This window comes from Centruroides vittatus, unplaced genomic scaffold (assembly GCF_030686945.1).
Source record: "Centruroides vittatus isolate TY-2023 unplaced genomic scaffold, ASM3068694v2 contig_461, whole genome shotgun sequence".
NCBI classification, from domain to species: domain Eukaryota; kingdom Metazoa; phylum Arthropoda; class Arachnida; order Scorpiones; family Buthidae; genus Centruroides; species Centruroides vittatus.
Genome location: NW_027122257.1, coordinates 191,633 through 212,665, shown reverse-complemented (window position 1 = coordinate 212,665; position 21,033 = coordinate 191,633). Strand labels below are relative to the sequence as shown.

Below are 21,033 nucleotides of genomic sequence, written 5' to 3'. Positions count from 1 at the left end.
ATTTATGTATAAGAAACCGGGGAAAATATTTGTATCGTTAACATTGAACTAACATTTTAATCATAAATGTTTTTCCAATATATCAGCACAAGTGGTTAATATTTTAAACAACTAACTATATTTTTCATCCTCTGCTAGACTTTCGAGACGTGCCGAGGATTGGCCAATCCCAGGCAGGTCTTGAAAGTTAAACATTCTGTTAAGGGTGCAAATAGGTCCACATTTATATTTGGCAATTCCTTTATATCAAATTTTATGTTACATTCTTACACATATGTGAATGCATACATAATACAGACGTCAGTGTTGGCATTTATTACTTAATAAAGCCACAATATATACAAATGTACATTTAGAGTACAGACAAATAAAAATAAACAATAATGTTAAGCATAATTATACGGGATGTTTTCATATGTTTTTACATTAACTTATAATAAATTAATTTAAATTTAGATATCAAGACTATCGCTATCCTCCCGAAGAACCGAAAAAATACAAATTATCGATGGAATATTGGCATATATTTGCAGCCCGACTTAGTTTTGTTGTTGTTTTTGAGGTAAGCATATTTATTGATTATCGATTTATGATATAAGTTATACATATACACACGGATGGAATTAGTTTGAATCGATTCCAAAACATTAATGCAGAAACTAAAAATGCAAATCGCTCACACGGTACGGAATAGCTGAAATGGTTTCTGTTGTATTACAGCATCTGGTGTTCTTCTTCACGGGACTGGTGGCCTACCTGATTCCCGACATCCCCCGTTCGGTGCAGCAGAAGATCCAGCGCCAACGATACCTGGCCCGGGAGGCCTTGCACAAGGCCGAACTGGAGCAGAACAGGAGGAACCTGAGCAACGCGGTATCGGCGTCGGCGGAAACGGCCGAGAGGGTCATTCATGTCTGACCCCGACCTCTCTTACCTCATCACTCCCATGGAGTGCAGCACATTGCCACGAAATAAGAAGAAAGAAAGGATTTCAAATTATGCAAAAAACAACAATATATATATGTATATACATATATATGTCAAATATTATATGTGTATATACATATTAATTTTTATATCAGATGTTTATATTTTTTATTTGTTGTCCATATACTTTCCATTATGTACAGTTATTTAAATAACAAATTAAATGTATAAAGTTAATATATGGCTTTTAGTTGTTATCTCACATTGAAAACTGTATTCAAACGTTTCTTTAATATTAAAAATCAGATATTTTTGGATGTTGTGGGTTCAATTTATTTCCTACACTTCTGTTTGATTTTTCCATAAAAAGTTCTTTACTTTCGAGTGGGATTCAAACCTGTGGCTGCACCAGCCAAGTATTATCTTGCACAAAATGTGTGAAATTTCCCAATCTTCCATTGCAAAATTTACAAGCAGTGTAAACCGATATCGGACGGACAAGGTCTGCCTGCTGTTCTGGAGGGACCGGGTTTGAATCAGAGTTCCTTGCGATTATCTACTTCCACGGTAGGCCTGGCCAAATTTACAATGGACGGTGGATCTCTGAACATTATTTTTCATTCCTCTGCTGGCAGTGGTATCAACCAATGTGAGTGGAGGTGGAACAGTGCCCTAATCCAAACTATCCGTGGTAAATTTACGATGGTACAAATAGAATTTAAGTTCAAATTTACAAAGTGAAGTCATGTGGTAGACTTCTGGGTGGCGATTTCTTCCGATATCGGCAGTTGAAATATATAGGAGACCCATAAGAATGTCTGAAGGTTCCTGGTTCGAGACTATGTCGGAAACCTCAAATTTTTCGAGAATGGTCTCAAATATTTTGAGGCCTCCTGGCTCCAGACCCACTGGCCACTTTTCGTGTGGGTCTGGGAAAAATCCCTCATAGTGCCCATAAAAGAGAAGCATGTGTAGAATCGTTTTAGACCATAACTTTATCAGTCTACACTTGCCGATTGCCACCTTTTTAAGAGCCTAGCTGAACTCACAATAGGGGCTATAAAAAAGTCCTCTAGGGCTTGGAGGGCAGGGAATCAAAAAATTGATGGTAAGTATAATTGAATGTACTCGAATACTATTTATAGAAATTACATCTGGGTATTTAGTATCGAGTGCCATTGCCGTTTATGTACAACGGCCATACTTTAAAAACAACGGGCGGATCGATGGAGTAAGGCAGTGCAGTATGCGGGTAATCTGCTGCAGAAGAGTCTCGATAGGACTTTCTATGGGAAACTGGCTCCCTATTAAGACATTGAATGTGTGAAGAAAACCCAGAAAACTTCACGATTGGTTTCGGTTGGGCACGCACCCATAACTGGTGAGGGGTATTTGGTTGATTTTTCCGTTGGCCCACCAGCAAGTACCCAAGTGAGGATCAATAACATGTGCTGCACAAGAGTCTGGATTGGATTCAAACCCAGTTTCCTTACATAGATCTGCATTAAATATTTGGCCATCATGCCTTCAAAAGTTTACAAATACTGTATTTGAAAGGGTTGAATATACTCAGAAACTTAAATAAGCTTTAAGAACTTCTAGAAACTTCTAACAAATCTTTTGCCTGTAAAGCTTAGCTCACACTGTGCACGATTCTCTTGCAAAAGCAAAAAACAGAGTGGAAAGCGTGCAGTGTCAACTAAGCTTAATGCTTATATTATGCAAAGGGTGACCGTAATTAAAGTTTCCCTATTTGCGGCCATAATCCATAAGTGGATCGACACCAAAATTTGTATACGGATTATGCAAACGCGAAATTTACTTCAACAACTTTCGCTAGGGGGCACTTCACAGAAAAATAAAGCGCCCCAGTGGAAGTTTTGCAAAAAAAAAAAAAAACAATTTAGTTCATAATCTTCCGCTGGGGCGCTTTGTTTTTCTACGAAGTGCCTCTAGCGGAAGTTTTAGAACGTTATTTTAATTACGTAAGTCTTTTACGCATCTTTTGCACGGTCCGTATGCAAATTGCGGTGCCGGTCCGGTTACCGATAGTTACAATGGTCCGAATAAGGAAACTTTAATTACACCTGCCCCGTATTTGTCGACATTTTAAATAAAGTACGGTAGTCGTATTAACATGGAAACGTCTGCATCGTAGACCTCCGCCATCTTGTCTACCGACGGACCGGGGCGACGTGTTGGAATAAAAACTTTTCGCGCGTCTTAACGACCGAATTAGCTCCGTTCTTTAATTTTAACGGAAGAAAATAGAGGAGAACAAATACGACGTAACCCAAACAGCAGAAGCAACGACGCGACATGTAGTCGGCCCCTTACCACGTCATAAACTCGTCTCCACTGCGGAACTTCCGATCCAGTGGCGCCATCTGTGGCCGATCATCGTCGTCGCGGCCAACGTAAGTTATAAATGGAGCGGCCGGTCGATTCAGCCCGAGAATCGTGAATAAGTTCCGAGGGAAGGAATGAAGATGGAATTAGAGATTAAGGTTTTCACTCTAAACGTCTGGTAAGTCGCTTTGCGCCCTTTAAATAAGTTTACGGCCGCCGAATCGTCCGTAAAGCCAAGCATTAGCAGCACGATGCGTCATCGATACTATGGAACAGAGATTCCCGGTCGATCCACTGACTTATTTACCTAGAAACGTGCCTCGAACGTTCGGATGTCGGTCCGTTGCTTCGTGTTTTTTTTAAATCTTTCCTTGTTTACCGTTAACTCGTCTCGTATCTCTTACGCTCGCCGTTTATTACTTTAAATCGACGAAGGAGTGGATTATAGAAGGATTTTTGGCCACTTTTTCGTTAATTTAAAGACTAGTGTCTATAATTACTTGAGATGAGACGAGTGTGGTATTTTTTATTTTTTTTTCTGTAAAAAGTTATCTCTACAGTGTATAATCCTATACAGTGGTCAGTAGAGAGATGTACTGTACAGTACATATACACTTAGTTGATAGAATTTAGAGGAAATTGGATGATGATGTACTTTAGAGTGTCTCAGATAAGTGGGCTTGATGCCGGCATGTTTGACTTTTTAAAAAGAGAGGTCTGTGCATTTGGGAGCCGTCCTTTAAAGCTTTCGAGTCACTTTCGACTCCCTCCCTACCGTGTACCATGATGTACCGTACTTCTTGCAAATCCTCTACCCAGTACCACCCTTTGTGCAAAAAGTACAACTTGAAAAGTTCTGCAAATATTCTCTGATAGTTTAGTCACGTTACTAGTAGATGGGCTTTAAAAGCAGATTTTGTGCTGCTAATACGGAAATATACACGTGGATGATGTCTTCCTCCCCGTCGCCTGCCGTGAAGTATTTTTTGCAACCTCTCCTCCTTGAACTGTATGCATAATTAAAGGATGATCCCCCTAGTAGATTCTTTTCTGTGATATTTAAATAATGAATATCAAGAATCATGATATTTTAATTAAGTTAGTGTATAGCCAACGTTTACAATTTGTCAAACTTTAGCTTCTTTCATTTAACATCTTTATAAAGGAAAGTTCTTCATTTTTTAATTTATAATCAGATTTTGAGGATTTAGTTTTTTTGTTTTTGCTGTTTATAGATTATGGTTTGTCTTCCATTTCTTCTTATGCCATTTTCCTATAGGTCTTGTGCTCCAGTTTTGTAAATAGATCTTTGGAGAGATGTAACTGTTGCCTCTGGTGGGTCAAGCCGAAAGAATGAGCCTTAACTACTAGTATGTGCGAGCATTAACTTTAAACTGCCATTTTTGAAGTTAAAAAATAAAATAAGGTTTCCAGAGTCTGGTAGAATGCTTTTTAAGGCTTCTAAAATTTAGTAAATTCTTGGGAAATTTTGTTCCGAGTGATGAGTGATGCATTTTTGATTTTATTAGAATATCTACACTTGATTGAAGTAGAGGGACTGAATAAAATTCAAAATGCTATAAATGCTATTTTAAAAAGCCCCAGTATAGCAGTATAATGTACTCGATTTTATATATATATATATGTTAATTCTATAATTCTACATATATATACTTAATTCTATATTTGTCGGTGTGTGTGTGTGTGTGTATATATATATATACAAATATAGAATTACGTGTTCACATGTGCATAAAAGCACATGTTATCACGTGTGCTTTTATGCAAATATAGAATTAAGTTAGCAATAATATATAGCTACTTAGTTTTGAACATTATTTTTGCTCTAAAAAACATAGAATTTATATTATATATTATTGGCATAGAATTTATATATATTATATTGGCAATCAAATTAGCTTCTTAGATGATTAAGCAAACATCAAAATATATTTTTTTAATGGCACATAGATGATAAATAATCAAGATTACATAAGTAGAATTGACTTAAGCTATAAAAATACTATTTGTTAGAACATAAAAATAAATTAAAAAATTGTTTAATTCCAGTTTTTCAAATGTAGAATATAGTAGAGATGACCCATTTCATAATTGCATTGAAATGTTTACATCTGCAAGGATGTTGACCTTGATCTTTAATGAGTTTAACATAATTTCGTGCATGTATTCTGCGACCTACATTCCCTCAGAGAAACTATATAAAGCTTTATTTTTTTCGTTAAACGTGTCACGTTTGTGTTAGTTTATCTCTTGATGTCGACACAACCGTAACGATCAATGAAGTTTGTCGTATTTTGTTTTAATTAGGGGAATCGTCGGCATCAGCAAGAACAGGAAGGAGAGAATAATAGCCATCGCATCTCACCTGGCCAGTTCCGATTATGACTTTGTGTTTTTACAAGAGGTGCGTCGGTGATCTTTATTATTATAAATGTAAATTAGAGCGAGTGTATGAAATTAGTCGTACTAAGAAACGTGAGTAATTAATTACATACTTGTTTATTTAAATTTATAAAATCATTCTACGGGAATTTAATGACATGACTAATTGTTATATCACTTCCTAAAATATTCTACTATTACTGATATTATAAAGTATAATTGCTGGCGGAACAGTTACAATAGTAAGTTTGAGCTTTCTACTCAAAGTAGAGTTTAAACCCTAGTCAAAATTTGACGTCGACTTTTGGATACATCTGGCCCCATTGCTTACTGTATAACCTATTCTGTTGTACATTGGCATGACTATAACAAGAAAACTTAATGTGTGCTGCATAAGCTATATCTGTGTCTTTTGACTACCAGGCCACATAAAAATATTTGACCATAACGACACTGGCACAATTGATTACTGTTCGCATTTAAGTAGTAATCTAGAGTTGATATATATAACAAAGTTCATACAGTAATTCTAGATAAGCATAATTCGTAGCTACATATAATTACCAGTTTACGTAAAATTATTTATAATAATAATGGTCTGCAACGAGGAAAGGTCGAGAGATATGCCAAACTGTACTAAGCTAGCATAGTATAGATTATGCAATGACATTGGCTCATAAAAGTCTGCATCGATATCAATAGAAAATCGTAAAGCAAATGGAAATGTTTATAAAAAAAAGAAAATATTTGGAAATTTAAGTTCATTATCATTAAATTTTGATTCTTCCTGACAATATGAAAGTCAGTTTCGACACAAAAATTAATTTCAATGGTGAAATATAAAATGACAAATTTTTTATATTTTATATAAAGTAAACTGATACAAGCTAATAACCTTGACTTGTGATTTTAAAATAGATGAACTTTAATCTTTTTAGATTCTCGCCATCTCTTTCCGATTCGAATTTTCCTAATTACCTTTCGCCGATAAGCTCTGGACTTACAAACTTCTTAGATACAAAAGTTAGCATTGCTACAATAAAACCTGAACTTTGCTTTTTGGGATTATCTTAAGGAACAATAACAGCATACAGAGTACAAACACTTATGTTTAATTATTGATATGATTTTTATTTGTTAATTATAATTTGAAGAACCAATAATAACTATTACTTAACTTATTTAACAATCTGGGACATAAATATTGTATTTTTAAATTAAATTCTGGGGATATCTTTTTCAAGTGTACCTCTGGGTTATATTACCTGGTAACGGGAGACGGTGGGTAAAAGTTGAAAGAAATACCTTAATTACTTGTATGTTTTCTATACTGTCCAAATCGTTTATCGATCATATTTGTGGGTTATGGCTATGGCATTTGAAATAATTATCATTTTCATGGTTAACCCAATTCGGCAACTTCCAATTTAGTTATTACATTGTCGATCGTTTTTCTCTTGACCACTTGCTGACTCTTCCCAGTTAGTTTTTCTGATTACCCTTCAGCCAACAAGCTCTAGACTTACGAACTTGATCATAACTTTTTCATGTTCAATATTCGACCACGTTTAGAATTTATTTCGAAAAATGTTTCCATGAACCCCAGAACAGGAAATTTGGTCCAACTCTAGATGAACTCTAGATGATTGGAAAGGGTAGATTTTTAAGTTAAACTCCTTGTCTGCCACTGTATGTTATCCTATGTGGTGTGGTACTGTGATGTGTTTTTCTGCGGTTTATTTTTAATGGCACCTTTATTCCTCAGGGTTTAATTGAGGAAATATGGTAAATTGGTTACAAAATTTATGCTTGGAAAATTGTTCTCTGTTCGATCGTCATAGCAAATTGCACTTCAGTTTTATAGCTTTTGACAAATATCCTTGCAAGTGGAAGTAATTTGACTTGCAGACAAATCCATAGGAAATCAGAGAACCTTATTTACATGAAACTAAGTATAGCTCAAAACCAAAATAATGTGCCTTTTATGAATAAATTAGGTGCAATATGTGAAATCGTGGTACAGTTTACCGTATTACAACTTCTCAGATGTTATGAAAATAAAATGTACCGACAATTTAGTGTAAATTAATTTTAAATACATTTATTTAAATTAATAAGAAAGAGAAAGATCCAATAGGAAATTATAGGAATTAATCTTGCCACGTAAATTATTATGATTATAAATAAATTGCTGATTCTTTGTTTTGTTTGATAACTTTATCTGAATTATTGCTTTTATTAATGATTGTGTATCTTAAAAAATGCTGAGATTCATAAACAGTTTATTGCGTTACTCATCAAAACATTTTATGAGCTATCTGTAAACAGATGTTCAAAAGGTTAATGTTTAATATCTAAAATAAAGAAACATTTGATAAATTGTGAGCATGCAATGATACATTAAGAAAAAAATCCAGCAATGAGTTGCTTAACTTTTAATTATATAATTGCAGTTTAAAGCTTAATTTTGAGGGGAAGAATGAATTTTATAAAAAGTTGTATGCTAATAATGAGTAAACTCGTTATTAAGTCCGCAAGACGAGCCCCTATCTTCTCGCTTCCTGACCTTAAACGACCAAAATGTAATAGCAATAATCCCAATATTCAAACCTCCCTGCAAAATTTCAGAAATTTTCAACAAAAAAGCATGGGAATTATTAAGCTTCAAAGTAGATGAACAAAATTGTGCCCCACACGCAATAACATTCATCCAAACATATAGAAAAAAACCCTCTGAAATTTTCAGCATATCTTGATGTTTCAAGGTCTAAAACTATAAAAATCTGAGGGTCATTTTTTTGATCAATTACCATACTTTTCCTCTGTTATATGTAACAAAACTGGAAAAGTGATAATACTTTGTAAGTTATATTTATCTAATTATGCTGAAGTATTTCAATAGTTTCTAAGCGAAACATGCATGCTGTTTATCTGTATTTTATGCAGGGCACATAGTAAAGTCCTTATAAACCCACATAACTGATAAATGCAGATAGCTAAAGTTTCAAACGTCACATATAGTTCTAGTAAAGTGATCTAAGAGCTATAAGAAGAGACAGTACGTTTCAAAAACTAAACAGTAGCATAAGTCAGTTACTACATGTTTAAGGACCAATCTTCTAGAATTTTAATGTACTTCTACTTTGTTAAAATTCTCATAGGTAACTTAACTCATAGTAAATCTTGCCTACACATAAAGCAATTGTTTTCCGAATTTTTTTTAATGCTGTAACAGTTAATTAATTTCGACATTTTTATCGCCAAATTCAAATTGTAGCAGGAGGGTATAACTTGATAGAAATTTTTGAAAAGTTTGAAAAATTACATGCCTTTTGGTAGGAAACAGCCCGAAGCCTTGCATTATCTTTACCATTGCTCAAATTTTAATTCTACTGTAGAGGTACCATACGTCAGAAAATAAGTTATAATTATTTTTATATATATTTTAAAAGTGTTTTCTAAAACAATGTCTTTATTTTAAAAATTTTAATTTAATATAAACTTTATTTGGTGTTTTTAATAGAGATAAGTATTACGACAAGCATTTTTTTATTTCACAGTATAATATGCTTCTTTTTACTTTTCCTTGAAGCTGCCATTTTGTATTAAATTCAATAATTATTAAATAATCTGAACTGTTCTGGAAGAAAAAGATAGATCCAAAGTGCGACTCTCAACTTTGTGTCACGCAGATCACTGCCAGATACATTACCTGAACCTCTGCTTGATCTTTGTTTCCAGTCTAATTAATTTAAGAGAGAAAATATATGGGTCACTTGCCACGTTGGCTGCTGACAACCGTGTTCTTGGCCTTCGAGGTTCTCGGCCAACTTAGATGGTTAAGCTTTTACCTTGGTTGCCTATCTTCGGTCCAAATTACATTGCATTTATTATATTAATTAGCAGAGTTCAAGCTCAAAAGTTAATCTGTTGATACAGTTGGATTACTGCATTAGATAACTTAATTTTATCATGAAATAAATGTACTTAATTGAAGAAAATTACATTTTTGTTTCAATAATGGAATATTGTTTTTTGCAGGTTTGGAGTCAGGAAGATTATAAATACATATGTAAGAAAACTGCATCGGTTCTTCCTTATGCCCACTATTTCTACAGGTGAGTTTTGAATTAATGTGAATATTTTTAACTAATATAACAATTTGAATTTGACAGCAAATAAATGTATTTTTACAAATAGAAAAATGTTATAAAATTTTGAAGAATAATTATCAAATTTATTTCAAAAGTTTTCTAAAAAATCATACAAACTAAAATTTATTGATAATAATTTTAAATAAAACATTCTTAATATTCTTTTAATAAAATGAATTTTGATTTCGTTTTTACTCTTTCCTCATTGCGGACACTAAAAGGGCCTTTCCATCGAGTCTGTCACGGATTTGGCCAGGTTTTGAGGAACCAGGATGGACCTCTGTCCAAAAATTTCCTGGGTGTTTTGACAGTCCAGATTTGTTCCTAGAATTTTTGAATTTTCCTTTGTTTATTTCTGATTGGTCTTTCTTTGATTCATCTTCAGATTTCTTTTGCCTAAACACAAAGAGACATTATTTATGGACAAAGATAATCTTAATTAAATCAGACAAGACAAGCAAGATCCCAACATATGATGTGGTTTTGAATTTCTGACAAGTTTAATGTCAAGATCTTGCCTGTCTGTGCATACTAGCAGATAAAGTACATTGTTACCTATCAAAACTGTTAACCGGTGTTGTTCCTATTTGGTTCTATTATCAAAATCAAGAGTCATGGCTGTGACTCCCGCCAGGTAAAAAAGTCACCAACCATTTATACAAGAATCAGAGTTGTTGATTTCTCTGCCCCCAAACGTGTAAAGAAATTCCGAATATCTCATTCGAAAGACAATCATTTACTTAGCTAGTGTGCAAAAATTCAAAGATTTTCTATAAAGCAGTTGTTCAAATATAAGCAAACAAAAAGTGCAAAAATTGCCAAAAAAAAAAAAGCAGTATTTTCTTCTTCATTTGGCGCTGCAGATACTTGTAGAGAAAATACTACTGGGTTTAGAAAGCTCAAATTTTAAACTTAAGCCTTTCTCATTATCAGTGAGGTTTAAGTCAAAGTTTATGGAGGTTTCCCATAGAGCTGTTTCAGTTTTATGGCTTAATTTTATGCTTATAAAGATAAATCTGGATGTAAACAAATGAATTTTATTTAAAATCTTACTCAGAATAACAAAAACTCACATTTATGCAAATTAAATCTTTTTATGATGATTTTTCTAAACAGTGTATCAGAAGTGTTAGTTGGCCATGTGTTCGATTGGTGGCATGTCAATTGGTGACGCAATTGATCGGCATCAACCAAAATGAATATTAAAAGCATTTGTTCAGTGATTGTTGTTGTGATTGCCGAGCGCAGTCTGAATTGTATGTCGTCATCATGTTTTTTGTTTGATAATTGTATTATTACATCAAAACATAATTGATATTTAAACAAAGACATCTAAGATGTCTTAAGTTTTTACTTGGTCCAATTTTTTTACAATTTAGACCCCAGTCAAATTTTTCTTAGCAGTTTTTCTTTGGTAAAGATAAGCTTGGTGCTTTGAAACAGTATCTACAAGGTTTTTTCTTGTATTATTCTATTCTACATTTTTTGCTTCAAAGTGTCAAGCTTATCTTTACCAAACAGAAACTCCTAAGAAAAATTTTGACCCATCATATAAATTGTCATAAGTTTTGAGGTGTAAGAAATTGTACGAAGTAAAATGTTTTTGTTTGGATCGAGAGTTACCAACATCATCAAGAGTTATGGTAAGCAAAGTCTGTCCCCCGTCTCGTCGATTTTGCAGACCTGTTGGATTTCAGTGGAAAAACGGCTCTATCCTTATAAGAGTTGTATAAAACCTGTACATTGACACTTTTGTCAATACATAGTTTTTGTATGACTTCACTCAAAATATGAAATTTAATTTTAATGATTTGAATGAATCTGTTTCAGGTACAATATGCTGTGGTGAAATCTGATCGATTTGTGTGATGTACAAATTGGATTTTCGGCAACATTTTTCTGGTCAATTTTCATTTTCGTCATTCTCATTAGTTAGCTGAAAAATTACATTATTTTTTTCCATTTTTATTTAATTAGTTAAATAAAACGCCTAAGAAAAATACATTAATAATGGCAGTTATTTAATTAAAATGAAAATGGCAAAACCTTAATATGAGTTTTTTGGTAACTAACAAGAATGACGAAAGTAGAAATCAACTGGGAGAATGTCAAACTTCATTTATATGTAATAAACAAATTTCACTGCAGGATATTGTACAACATACTATTTGAAAATTAGTCGTGCAACGTTGTCAAAATGTTCGGTAATTTATTAAGAAATAAATTTGGGGCGATTTTTCGGTCCAACTACAATTCCATATTTCACTCAGAGATCTTTATATTGTACATTGAATGGTATTCATGTTTTATAAGTAATTGATTTTACATCTTAATGCTATTATTTCACATAGTTTTGTTTAATTTCAATATTCTTATTAAAAAGTTTTGTGTTTTGTAACTTAATTTATTGTTAGAAATTATTAAAATTAGAAGAAAATCTTTTCGGTTTTTCTTATCATTGTCAGTTCCACGTTAAATCAAATACAATGACTAAATGTTGGTGGTTGGTTATGGATTTGTGTCTTACCAATAGATTGATTGTGTTGAATTTTTCAGGTTTTTGTGTGTCTAACGCCTAAATAGAGCTACCAGTGGCCAAGTGGATAAAACCACCAAACACCAATAGTTGGTCCTGGATTTGAGCCTTGCCAGTGGTGTGGCTATGTTCTCCAGGTTTTCTTCACATTTGTAACACAAATAGGGGCCAGTTTCCCATAAAAGACCTCCCGTGAGGAATTATCCTCAACAGATCACCCACAAGTTGCCATGTATGAATAAAACTAAAACCAACCTAAATAGGAGCTAGTTTTCCATAAAAACCCTGTTGGGATGTAATTCCCTTAGCAGATCACCCTTGGGTTGTGTTGCCTTATCCTGTTAATCCATTTCTAAATCAAATAAATTTATCACTTTGTAAATATGTGCCGAGACAGTAAAGAAGTCCTGCCGGCTGGAGACCTGGGATTGATTCGTGTAGAGAACCGGAGAATTTTTTGTGGGTGGCCCAACTCTGATGTGTTGGACTCCATCTCTTACTGCCTAGCTGCTTTGACGTGGGTTGGATCAATACCCATGATGGTTCCAGAAAAAAAGGCCTTTAGTGGCTTTGGGATGGAGAGTCAAAAATTAAGACAAAAACCATTAAAATCTGAAAGCATATTAACTATCTGATTCTCTGAATCTTTTTCATTCTAAGTTATAAGTAATTTAGTTGTATTTAATAGTTGTTTTTATTTATCTGTGTTATTTATTAAAGATGATTTAAATACAGTAAAATTACAATGTATTTGGTCCACAACTCTGTTCTAGCTCAGCTGTAATATAATTAATCCTAATTGATAAATATTTATTTGCAGTGGCGTGTTTGGAAGCGGAGTCTGCATACTTTCAAAAAGTAAGATAAGAGACACGGCAATGAACAAGTACAGTCTGAACGGATATGCTCACAAGCTACAGCACGGCGACTGGTTCGGTGGCAAAGTGGCGGGACTCTGCAAGGTGAAACATTCCGGACTGAACATAAATCTTTATATATCTCACGTAAGTCTTTAGTTTGTTGCTGTATAAGTTAATTATTTTTTTTATTAGAAATTAATAGAAAAAATTGGCATGATAATTTTACAATATTAGAACATATTAATTTCAACATTGCTCTCTACAGTTATATGGCAGAATATTAAATTTTTGGCAAATACAAAAAATTTTGAAAATTTGTTAAACACTAACTGTTTGTACATCCTGTATTTCTGTGCTATAAGAAATTTGTAATGACATTAAAGTTATTGCATGTTTCCAGTGCAAGTAAAGTACATATATCTTCAGGCAATAAACCTCTTCAGCTTCTAGAAAAACATGTAAAATGTAGCAATTCACAAACTGTTTTGAAATCCATTCAATTCCAGTTTCAGGTTTACAGAGTTCATTTGAATTGGAATGCATCAAATAGAACACGTGTATAGAATTCAAATGTAAATGACCAGTATAAGGTATGTGCAGAGTCATTTTATGTCACCCAGGTTATAACAATGTTTCATACTATGCTTGTCATGCTACAATATTTTGTTATAAAGCATTTGAAAGCCTTAATTTATATGCCTCTATGTCCTTATTTCCAATTTGTTATATATTTTGCCTACGAGGACTTAGCCCATTAATAGGACATATTGCATGGTGTTATGGCTTCAGCAATTGAGGAAAATCTTATTCAGAGAAAACAAATAATCTTTATTGATCACCTTGTATTATACTTGGTATAATACAACATGAAATACAATGTACTGGTATAATACAAGGTAATCAATAAAGATTGTTTGTTTTCTCTGAATAAGATTTTCCTCAATTGCTAAAGCCATAACACTAGTGCAATACATTCTATTAATGGGCTAAGTCCTCGTAGACGAAATATATAACGTATGAAAGTCTGTTAGGGTTTGCCTCAAAAGACCATATAGAGACCAAATTAAATTGGACTCGGTCCATCGGATTTATCCCAAATTGAGACCACATCAGACTCTTAAGAGTCCATTGCAATATTTAAAGCCAGCCATAACTCCAATTGTATCAACTCTGGACGAGATACAGTTATCCAAAGCATGGCAAGCAGGGTAAGTAACATAGTTATGACCTCAGTAACAGTATGACTCAGTGCATGGCTTATACTGGCCCATTCAAATATGAATTCTATTTGCATTCTGTTCGATGAATTCCAATTCAAAACAAACTCTGTAAACCCAAAGCTGGAATTGGGTGATTCCAAAAATGTTCGTGAGTTGCTACGTTTTACATGTTTTGCTGGAAGCTGAAAAGGTCTAGTGGTCCGAAGAAAACCAGTGGTATGTATGGCATTGCATAAAAGAGACCCATAAATTGTATGCAATATCATAAGGTCAATTGGTCAACTGCTACAAAATGGACAACTTTTGGGTTCTGTATGTAAAACCTTGCACATAAATTTAATGTCACTACAGATTTCTCACTGCACAGTAACTTTTGGACACCCTGTATACATAAATCAATCTTAAGTGAAGAATTCATTTTAATTATATGTTAATGTTAATAAAATTTAGGACAAACTTGTGTAAATTCTGTCATCTTTATTTGCTTTGTCTTAGAAACGTCATAACAATTACAAAACTGACCCTTTGTTCATCAAAACACCGCAGCAACACATATTTGATACAGATCTAATATGATCCATTTTCTTTTTAAATTGTAATAATTTTTAATAGAATACAGTAGAGCATCATTTATCCGAAAGCTGATCAATCGAAACCTCGGTTAACCGAAAGCTTTCCAGTTGGACTGTGTCGTGCTGAATCGAATGTTTTTGATAGTAGATTAACTTCTAATGTATCATTTTTTTTTGTTTTTATATTTTTCACTATATTTAGTTTACAAAATAAAGAATATTTTAACGATACAATAGCCACGATTATTATTATAAAAATTTTCTTTGGGCTTAAAATCGACGAAAATTCAACGCAAAGCAACATGCAACGGAGAAAAATTTCAACATGGAATAGGTTAATATATTTTTTTGTACATAATCGGTTGTTCGAAAAATAAGTTACCCGAACAACCTCAGTCCCCAATTGATTCAGATAAATGACGCTCTACTTTAGTTTACTTTTAAAAGGAATTTTTACAACATTTATTTTAAGCCAACTGTTGTATCATTTCTCATATTAAAAGCCAACGAATAAATCCATATAAATTCAATTTCACTTAAATTTGTAATATAAAACAAATTAAAATGAATATTAAAATTCTAGAAAAAGTTCAGAGTAAAAAGTATTACAATAAACCTTTGTTTTATACCATAATATTGTAGCTTGCTTCAGATTTCAGTATGTTTGACACAAGAAGAATCTTTTAACATTAAAGGAGACAAAAATATCAAGTACAAAAAACAAATATAATTACAAACACTTTCAATGATAGAGCAAAGTTTTTGATTATTTATTAACATAAAATCTTAGCATTTCTCAAATTCATTGGGCTGCGGACCCCTCGGCTCCCGGTCCACTTTCCATTCTCATAAATATGGTTTTAGATGCACCTCGTAATATTTTGTTTAGCCAATAAGTTAACGTAAGGTGTGTGCGACACACACAAATGTTCCTTCTGACTAAATGGCATGGAATTAAATTTTGGGAAAATCTCAGGTTAATCCACACACTATCCAGAACATGCTGGCAGACTACACTTCAAGAACCACCATTTTAGAACAAATAAAGGATTTAAATTACGAAATTATTTAAATACAGAACATTATTCTACTTTCAAAACAATTTCAAAATTAATAGAATATTATATAACAACTTCTTTTAAAGTAAAACAAAATAATGTAAGAGTACGAGTGTAAAGATTTAGGGTCGATTTACACACAACAGTGACTTGCCAGCACAGTGCAGTAAGCATTGATAAATATCACACATAGCCAATTAGAATTTCATGTAGGACACTTGTATGATTAACAGAATACAGATCACGTGTAGTAGATGAAACTCTGATTGGCTGTGTGTGATATTTATCGATGTTTATGCACCAAACGATCACTGTGCCGGCACGTCACTGTTGTGTGTAAATCGACCCTTAACAGTGTACAAGTTATAATAATACAATTAATTATTACTTCTTTACAAGATGATAATTTTCTTCAATTTTATTTCTTAAGAATTTTAATTAATGAAATCCAATGGCCCGGAATGTCAGTTTTTTCATATAAAACAAGAATCGTAATCATTTTTTGGTGCTTAAATTTTATTTGATTTATTACAAACTAGCAAAGAATGCCCAACATTGTCAGGGAACTCTGGGAGAGGGGTTGCATTGTCCGGGTTATAAGGTAGCAGGGTGGCATTTGGTGCAAATCAGTCAAAGGTTTGCAGATAGCATATATTTTTTTGGAGAGTTGTAACCGTGCAAAGTTTTTCGGGATGTTCAGAAAGGTTTGGAAATTTGGGAGGAGGGAAGGGTTCGAGCGTTACAGTACCAGAGAGCACCCGTGTAGAATTGGTCCAAACGGGACAAGAAGGTTGTCAGTTTGTAGGAGTCTGACGGAGTCATATTCGGTGACAATGGTGACTTTCTTTTATGCATTTTCCTTTTTTTAATTTCTCCACCCTGGAAGACGTGGACGACTAATTTTTGTGGAGTTAACTTTGATCGCCACAACATGCTCATCTGCTGTACAACTGCACTCCAATCGTGCCAATTGCCCATCTTTGGTCCGTCTGTCTCAAAATCTGATCGATCGTTTGTATTCTCCTGTCAGAAATTTTCCTGGCAATGACGGGTAAATTTGCTAGTTAACTCACCAAGTATCATTTGTTTTTTCTAACTTTTCAAAGTACTTACCACTTACGATTTTTTTCAGTTCTGTTAAGTGCCCGTTTTTCGATTTAGCCCTCATCCGTGGGCATCGAAGTTTGGATGCTAGCGATATTTTTCGCCGCTTATTTCCGGTATACATAACCGGAAAGGCTCTAAATTCGGTGTAGCGGCTCCTACATTTAGGGTATCGGTGCCGTCAAATTTTTCAAAGTGTAGATGGAGGAAGCGGGAAGACACACCATCGGTGGAATCGGACTCGGCCAAGATTTTATTCCCAAGAGAGAGCTTGTAATTTTCACCTAAAAAATAAAATTTTGGGGTTCCTTCGTAATTGTTTTTAACGCCACAGTGATTTCGTGTGCGTTAAATTTGTCCAGGAAAACACAAAAATGTGATCGGTCGAGCTCGAGCTTCGAATGATTACTTGCGATTTTCCGTAAGTGTGAAGGACGTCGAGTTCGACCACTGGTGATCCAACCTACCTACACTTTCCAAAATTCGATACTGTCGACATCCTATTTACGTGAGTCGCCACGCCAAATTTCCAGCTGATACATACCGGAGATAAGAGGCAAAGAATGACCTTAGTGTTAGAACTTCGGTGTTCTCCGGAGGTAGAAGGTTGGATGGAGAGGGAGGTGACGATAAACGTAACTTTTCTCGTGTAGTTACACGCGGAGTATAACCACTTCAACGATCAGTATCTACCTCATCGGGTGGCCCAGGCCTTCGAGTTCAGTCAGTTCATCAGCACCACCAGCCACGACGCCGACATCTGCATCGTCGCCGGCGATTTCAACACGGAGCCGTCGGATCTGGTGTATAAAATCATCGCGGCCAACGCTGGGTGCCACGATTCCTTCGCCACCCAACCCAAAGCCGAAGTGAGTATCGGGCCGCTTGCCGTCCTCTGGCGTCTGGCCGTGTTCTGATGCACCTTGTCTTTTTGAAGGAGATGCGCGACGGGGCCACGTGCGGTCATCCTCGAAACACTTACAGCCACAAGTCGGAACTGAAGGAGTGCCCGTTGGGCAAGCGACTAGATTACATCATGTATAAATACAAGAGTGGTAAGTCTCGCGCCGCGGATCAAGGGCGAAATTCCGTACTTTTGGCAACCTTCCGCTTTTTTGGGTCCCTCTTTAGTCTTTTGCCTCCCATGGTCAAAGAGCCACCGGCCGAATCCTTTGTCTTTCGTCGGCCAAAGGATTGTGCTCCCGAGAAAAGTCCATCTCCGTTTCTTTCGTAGAACCAAACGAACGGGGTGTGTGGGGCACCCCGATTTGTCTGCCCTACGTGTAGTAAACGCTGTGGGCACAGTTCCTAGATTTAGATCTAAAGGTTGCCATTCGTAAATTGACTCGTCCGTAAGATTTACCTCGATTATCCGTGGGACACCATGTAATTTATCGTTTCGCCCGCAGGAATCATGGTGGAGTGCCTGTCGTGCGAAACACCTCTTCACAAAATACCTGGAGGCACGGTCTCCTATTCGGATCACGAAGCCGTCGTGGGACGCCTCTTCATCAAGAAGTCTGCCGACTGTAAGTCTACCCATTTTCTCACTTTCGTTACGCATGTTTCTCCTCCTCTTCCCTCCCCTCCCCAGCACTCGCGCCTCGGAAGCGGAAGTGACGTTCACCGGTTTCGTTACAGTGTTCCGGAACTGCTACCAACCGGAAGGGAGGGAAGCCGCCCTAGACGAAGGATACCGTCTACTGACTGACAACCTGTCGTCTTTAAAGAACGACCGCATCTTCTACTTTATTATGTCGTGTCTCATCGTCTGCCTGCTGCTGGTCAGCGTGCCCTTCGAAGTCCCTTACGGGTGCTGGACCGTCCTGGTGTGTCTGAGAATGGTCCTGTCCGTCACTTTGGCTTTCTGCATCTGGATGAGCGTCGTCATGAACAGCATGGAGTACAACTCGCTCCTGTCTGCCGCCACGGGGATGAAAGTCCTGCTCGATGCCATGGCCGAGGATCGCCTTTCCACTCAGAAGATAGGCATTTAGGGGCGTTTTCGACTCCCTTTTTATTTTTCGAAGTACTTTTTGTTTTTTGTGTTTTTGTAACCTTTTCCCCTCCTTTATTTTCGATAGGATTTACACACGTACACGCGCCACATGTTGCATTCGGTAGCCCGCGGTCGGGGGCCCGCCTCTAGTTCCATTCCGACCCCCTGCCGGGTGGGAAGTAAAGTTGGCGCGCGAGTCGATCGAGCGTGACGCGACTAACATTCCTCGTTTAAAGGTCCAATGCCCGAAAGGAAGCGATTGCGGGTGCGATTCCCGTCGGCCGTCGCAGTGTTTTGGCTAAACTTCACCCCTAATTTTTGGCTCAAAAACACGTAAACATGAACAAAATTTCAATTAAAAAAAAAACAAAAACAACTCTCTCTCTCTCGGTGCCAAGAAAAAAATTCCGTCCTTAGGTAACTAAATCGTAGAAGCAGCTGGATACTTTCTACTCTGGTTTACTCGATCACGTGGGTAGTGTTTGCGTGACGTAGCGTTCAAACACAGCAACGTCGACCAGCGGGTTTCCGGCGAGGCACGTGCCAATTGTTTCTCGTACGGTCGAGAACGTCGAATTTGAATTTTTCGAATTTTTAGCGTTATTCTCGTTAAATGCAATTACGTTCATCCGTAACTAAATTTTAATTTACCGGGCGTACGGGTGGAGACGCGAGATTCTAGTCACCCTTCGATGCCAAAATAAAACAACAACAGCAGCAACAACTTTGCACCGTCTTTCAGAAATTATCCTTGTATACAACGTTTACATTTCCGAAATTTAATATACTCACTGCTCAATATTTACTCCAGTTTTTTGTAGATCGTAACGTAACTGCCCGAACTCACGTAGATGTTCAGAAATAATAATTTAAAAAAATACAGTGCGGGGGCATCCGAAACACCTTCCATTAGACGTTTCTCTTAGTCGTAGGTAGATTAGTTGGTGACGTAAAACGAAACACGTGCGAGACACGCCGTATATATACATATATACACACACGCGCCACGTGCTTGTATAGTTGCTCAAAACAATACGTTTTTAATCGATCAGTCGCACTCGAACGAACTTCGAATGGGAATCTTGAATTTCACTGTCACGCGTCACGATTGCAGTCTCGCGTCTCGCGGGCCATTTACGAGACGGCGGGACGTAACGCCAAGGAACTATTTTGATTAACTTATTTTACACCCCCCGAATGTACGTCCAGTGAAAGAAATAAAAACGTCAAACACTATGCCGGAGTCGTGGGTGTTTCCTTTCGTGGTTACGCGGTAAACTGCGTGACGGCGACGAATTTCGCGTAACGGATCGGAGACGAACGATTCGGCGCTACTTCGGGGAAGTTACTTGGATTTTCTGTGACTTAAACGCTGGAATCTGCATGAACGCCATTTGCATCTGCTGTTTGCTCGGAAGATGGTCGAGGAAGATAAGAAAACGCTTTGCAAAGGGGGAGATTGGCATCCATCTGGAGGAAATATACACACAAAGACGAGGAGAGGAAGCAATTAACGGCGACTACCGAACCTCCCCGACGATTTACCTTCTCACGGAAGACGTGTTCATCTTTGACCCCCGAATGCAACCCCGGAGAAAACGATCTGTAATTAAATGTCTGGACGACTTCTCTTTATCTCGTTTGCTCTTCCCTCTCCGTTTCGGACCGTTACGTCACGGCCGCTCAGGTCCGAAAGCGACCTCTGGTGTTTCCAGGACGGGCGGAGAGGGCCCTTCCGTATTTCGGGGGGGGGCGATCGAGGAGGATAAACGAAGGACAATCGATGCCTACGCGTTGGATTTACTTACCTGTCCGCGAGGGGAGGAAGGGGAATTTTGGCCCGGGGCCGCG

At 36.2% G+C, this 21,033-nt stretch overlaps 2 protein-coding genes across 5 annotated transcripts in view; both read left to right on the top strand.

Annotated features, from left to right (window-relative positions):
- The window catches only part of LOC136977573 (anoctamin-4), a 52,266-nt gene extending 51,022 nt beyond the window's left edge, over positions 1-1,244 (top strand). For all 4 annotated transcript variants that reach the window (XM_067273068.1, XM_067273070.1, XM_067273069.1 and 1 more), the window contains 2 exons: positions 457-562; positions 721-1,244. In XM_067273068.1, the coding sequence (XP_067129169.1) occupies positions 457-562; positions 721-918 (304 nt within the window). In that variant the 3' untranslated portion in view covers positions 919-1,244. The remainder of the gene's footprint in view (positions 1-456; positions 563-720) is intronic.
- Positions 1,245-3,301: 2,057 nt separating this feature from the next.
- On the top strand, positions 3,302-20,418 carry nSMase (neutral sphingomyelinase). The gene is made up of 8 exons (XM_067273067.1): positions 3,302-3,454; positions 5,605-5,701; positions 9,721-9,797; positions 13,190-13,373; positions 17,837-18,052; positions 18,121-18,238; positions 18,593-18,712; positions 18,825-20,418. The coding sequence occupies exons 1-8, from the start codon at positions 3,411-3,413 to the stop codon at positions 19,178-19,180; spliced, it is 1,212 nt and encodes a 403-aa protein (XP_067129168.1). The 5' UTR covers positions 3,302-3,410; the 3' UTR covers positions 19,181-20,418.
- Positions 20,419-21,033: the final 615 nt, after the last annotated feature.

Excerpts from the sequence above, each read along its gene's own strand:
- nSMase (XM_067273067.1), top strand. The coding sequence starts at position 3,411 with ATGAAGATGGAATTAGAGATTAAGGTTTTCACTCTAAACGTCTG. Across the intron at positions 3,455-5,604 it reads GTTTTCACTCTAAACGTCTG|GGGAATCGTCGGCATCAGCA; the intron begins GTAAGTCGCTTT and ends TGTTTTAATTAG. Across the intron at positions 18,713-18,824 it reads CATCAAGAAGTCTGCCGACT|TGTTCCGGAACTGCTACCAA; the intron begins GTAAGTCTACCC and ends GTTTCGTTACAG.